Source organism: Stegastes partitus, unplaced genomic scaffold, assembly GCF_000690725.1.
Source record: "Stegastes partitus isolate 25-593 unplaced genomic scaffold, Stegastes_partitus-1.0.2 Scaffold861, whole genome shotgun sequence".
Taxonomy (NCBI): domain Eukaryota; kingdom Metazoa; phylum Chordata; class Actinopteri; family Pomacentridae; genus Stegastes; species Stegastes partitus.
Window position 1 is genome coordinate 31,566 of NW_007578592.1, and position 4,002 is coordinate 35,567.

At 43.0% G+C, this 4,002-nt stretch overlaps 1 protein-coding gene across 1 annotated transcript in view; it reads left to right on the top strand.

Moving 5' to 3' along the window:
* The window catches only part of ift57 (intraflagellar transport 57 homolog (Chlamydomonas)), an 18,970-nt gene that overhangs the window by 12,801 nt on the left and 2,167 nt on the right, over positions 1–4,002 (top strand). Inside the window, exons 8-9 of the mRNA XM_008293158.1 lie at positions 2,087–2,218; positions 2,414–2,476. Coding sequence (XP_008291380.1) covers positions 2,087–2,218; positions 2,414–2,476 — 195 coding nt within the window. The remainder of the gene's footprint in view (positions 1–2,086; positions 2,219–2,413; positions 2,477–4,002) is intronic.

Sequence of the window (4,002 nt, forward strand, 5' to 3'; positions counted from 1 at the left end):
AAAAACAATGAAGGAAACACTAAAATAACATATCCTAGATCTCAGTGAATGAAATACTCCAGTTGAGAATCTTTATTCATTACATAGTGGAATGCGATGAGAACAAAATAACATAAAAATGATTAATGTAAATCAAAATTATTATTCCATGGAGGTCTGGATTTGGAATCATACTCAAAATAAAAGTGGAAAATCACATCACAGGCTGATCCAACTTCAGTGGAAATTCCTCCAGACAAGTCAGAATGAGGTTCAGTGTGTGTGTGTGGCCTCCACGTGCCTGTATGACCTCCCTACAAGGCCTGGGCATGCTCCTGATGAGGCAGGATGTTCTCCTGAGGGATCTCCTCCCAGACCTGGACTAAAGCATCAATCAACTCCTGGACAGTCTGTGGTGCAACGTGGCGTTGGTGGATGGAACGAGACATGATGTCCCAGATGTGCTCAGTTGGATTCAGGTCTGGGGAACGGGCAGACCAGTCCATGGCATCAATGCCTTCATCATGCTGACACACTTCAGCCACATGAGGCCCAGCACTGTCATGCATCAGGAGGAACCCAGGGCCCACTGCACCAGCATGTGGTCTCACAGTGGGTCTGAGGATCTCATCCTGGTACCTGATGGCAATCAGGGAACCTCTAGCTAGCCCATGGAGGGCTGTGGGCCCTCCAAAGAGATGCCTCCCCACACCATTACTGACCCACCACCAAACCGTTCATGCTGGAGGATGCTGCAGGCAGCAGAACGTTCTCCACAGCATCTCCAGACTCTGTCACATCTGTCACATGTGCTCAATGTGAACCTGCTCTCATCTGTAAAGAGCCTATGGAGAATCTGCCAATCTTGGTGCTCTCTGGCAGATGCCAGTCGTCCTGCATGGTGCTGGGCTGTAAGCACAAGCCCCACTGGTGGACGTGGGGCCCTCATACCACCCTCATGGAGTCGGTTTCTGACAGTCTGAGCAGAAACATGCAGATTAGTGATCTGCTGGAGGTCATTCTGCAGCTCTGGCAGTGCTCCTCCTGGTCTTCCTGCGCAAAGGAGGAGGTAGTGGTCCTGATGCTGGGTCATTGCCCTCCTACTGCCCCCTCCACGTCTCCTGGTGGACTGGGCTGTCTCCTGTTATCTCCTCCTTGCTCTGGACACTGTGCTGAGAGACACAGCAAACCTTCTTGCCACAGCTCACATTGATGTGCCATCTTGGATGAGCTGCACTACCTGAGCAGCTTGTGTGGGTTGTAGACACGCCTCATGCTACCTCTAGGGCTGAGAGCACTGACAAAATGCAAAGTGACCAAAACATGAGCCAGAAAGGATGAGAACAGAGACATGGTCTGTGGTCACCACCTGCAGAACCACTCCTTTATAGGGGTTGTCTTGCTAACTGCCTCTCGTTTTTGATAATGTTGAGATTAATTCCACCAGCAGGAGGATGGAGGAGACGAGGATGGAGGAGACGANTCCAAGAAATGACACAGAGAGCAAAAGCTTTGTCTCCTGTTCACTCTTACTGACTCTGTTAAACTGAAACTTTACTGTGATGAAGCAGGTTTTGACTAACAGGAGCTGCCGTTTAGTTTGTTGAGGAGTCTTTCCTCTGACTTTATTAAATACACGCAACATCTGACAGCAGCAGAATCCACCTCCAAAAAATGAGGTGCTCGCTTTTCATTTCATTCCCACATTTTAGCACCAATATCGGTCTAAAAACACGACAGACAGACAGTTGTTTGGCAGTTTATTACAAACCTGCAGCATCAGACAGCACAGGATTCATATGACGTCTACAGAGAAAGAAAGGAGCACGTTTCCAAGAAGTCTTCCACATTTCAGCACCAATGTTGGAAGCATCACAGAGAGCAGTTAAAGTACCAAAGTCACAAAACATCTTTCTCTCATTTACTTTGCTCTACAATTTCACATTTATTACCAGTGTTTACTATTTACTGCTCTCCTGTTTTACCTTGTTTAGTGGTTGAAACTGTTGTATTTTGTCTTTATCCCATGTTGCTGCACACTTTTAAATGGATCCAAGGATTCTTCAGGAAACTTTTTTTTGTTTTTTTTCCCACTTTTTGTCTGCAGAGCTACTTGGACAAGCTGCAGGAGGACATCGGAAAGACTCTGGAGAAGGTGAGCAGCAGAGAGAAATACATCAACAACCAGCTGGAGCATCTGATCCAGGAGTATCGCAGCGCTCAGGCCAAACTCAGCGAGGTAAAGAACAAACCGCAAAGAAACATCTCATCAGTTTCTCATCTTTCACTTTATTATTTTACATTGTTGTAAACAAGCAGCAAACTGAGGTGTTTCTGGATTCAAAAAAAAAAAAGAAAGTTTTAATTTAGAATAGTTTTAAGCTCAAAAGAAAGTAGTTTGCAAACATGTTGTGATATATTTTTCATCCACCAGGCAAAGGAGCGCTACCAGCAGGCCAGCGGAGGAGTGACGGAGAGAACCAGAGTCCTGGCCGAGGTCAGTGAACGCATCACTAATCTTTATTTAACCTTTACAGGTTAGTGCAGCTCAAAGTGTTTTACTGATAAGACTGATGAGCAAATAGTCAAACAGTGGAAGCAGTTTGACACACTAAAACAATAAAAAGTTAAAAATTAATAGCAAAGTCAGTGAAAAAAAAAAAAAAAGGAAGTATTAGTCAGAGAAAAAAGATAAAACACACAAACGAACATTTTAAAACAGGAAATAATAAAACATTTGGAATAGAAAGATCTGGATTTTTTTCTGCCGTCTGAATTAAACAAGTTTGTTTCCTCACATCTGGAGAACAGCATTAATAGGCCCAGGCGTCTCCGTAGCACCATTTACAATAATACGATGCAACACTTATGATAAATAGTTGCAGCTGCTGTGATTTGGATTTTGCATGTGGCGACATTGTGATTCCGATAACATTTCGATTAATCTTTCATCCTCACTGAACACATGCTTCAGTTTCATGTTTTCTACTTTATCCATTTGTTGTCAGATTTTCTCAGAATCAGTTTTATTGCCACGTAGGTTTTCACATACGAGGACTTTGACTCAGTGTTTGGACATTAAATGATGACAAGTTGAACATTTTTAAAGAATGATGAAAAGATATAAAAACAAGCATTACAAGTCAAATAAACAGAAACCGTAGCAAATTCGAGATGATAGGCAATAAAAAGTGATATAAATACTCACAGTTTTCAGAAATGAGCAAATTATTCGTCTGAGAATGTGTTTTTCATCCTCATCAGTCAGCAGCTGAGCAGAACGAAGGTTCAGAAACAAACTTGATTTCATGTCAACAGACGCCACCATGTGGCAGAAACACGTCACTGCAGCTCTGAACACTCCACGAACTACTGCTTTTATTTCTCAGTTCTTTAAGTTCTCCCTCACGTCTTGGGACTAAGATGTGAGGGAGAAAGTCGAGGCTGCAGATGTTTAATAAATGAAAAATCTACATTTTCTGTTTCAGTCTGTTGCTTTATCTCATATATATATATATATACTACTCAAAAAAATGAAGGAAACACTAAAATAACATATCCTAGATCTCAATAAATGAAATACTCCTGTTGAGAATCTTTATTCATTACATAGTGGAATGCGATGAGAACAAAATAACATAAAAATGATTAATGTAAATCAAAATTATTATCCCATGGAGGTCTGGATTTGGAATCATACTCAAAATAAATGTGGAAAACCACATCACAGGCTGATCCAGCTTCAGTGAAAATTCCGCCAGACAAGTCAGAATGAGACTCAGTAGTGTGTGTGTGACCTCCACGTGCCTGTAGGACCTCCCTACAACGCCTGGACATGCTTCTGATGAGGCAGGATGTTCTCCTGAGGGATCTCCTCCCAGACCTGGATTAAAGCATCAGTCAACTCCTGGACAGTCTGTGGTGCAACGTGACGTTGATGGATGGAACGAGACATGATGTCCCAGATGTGCTCAGTTGGATTCAAGTCTGGGGAACGGGCCGGCCAGTCCATAGCATCAATGC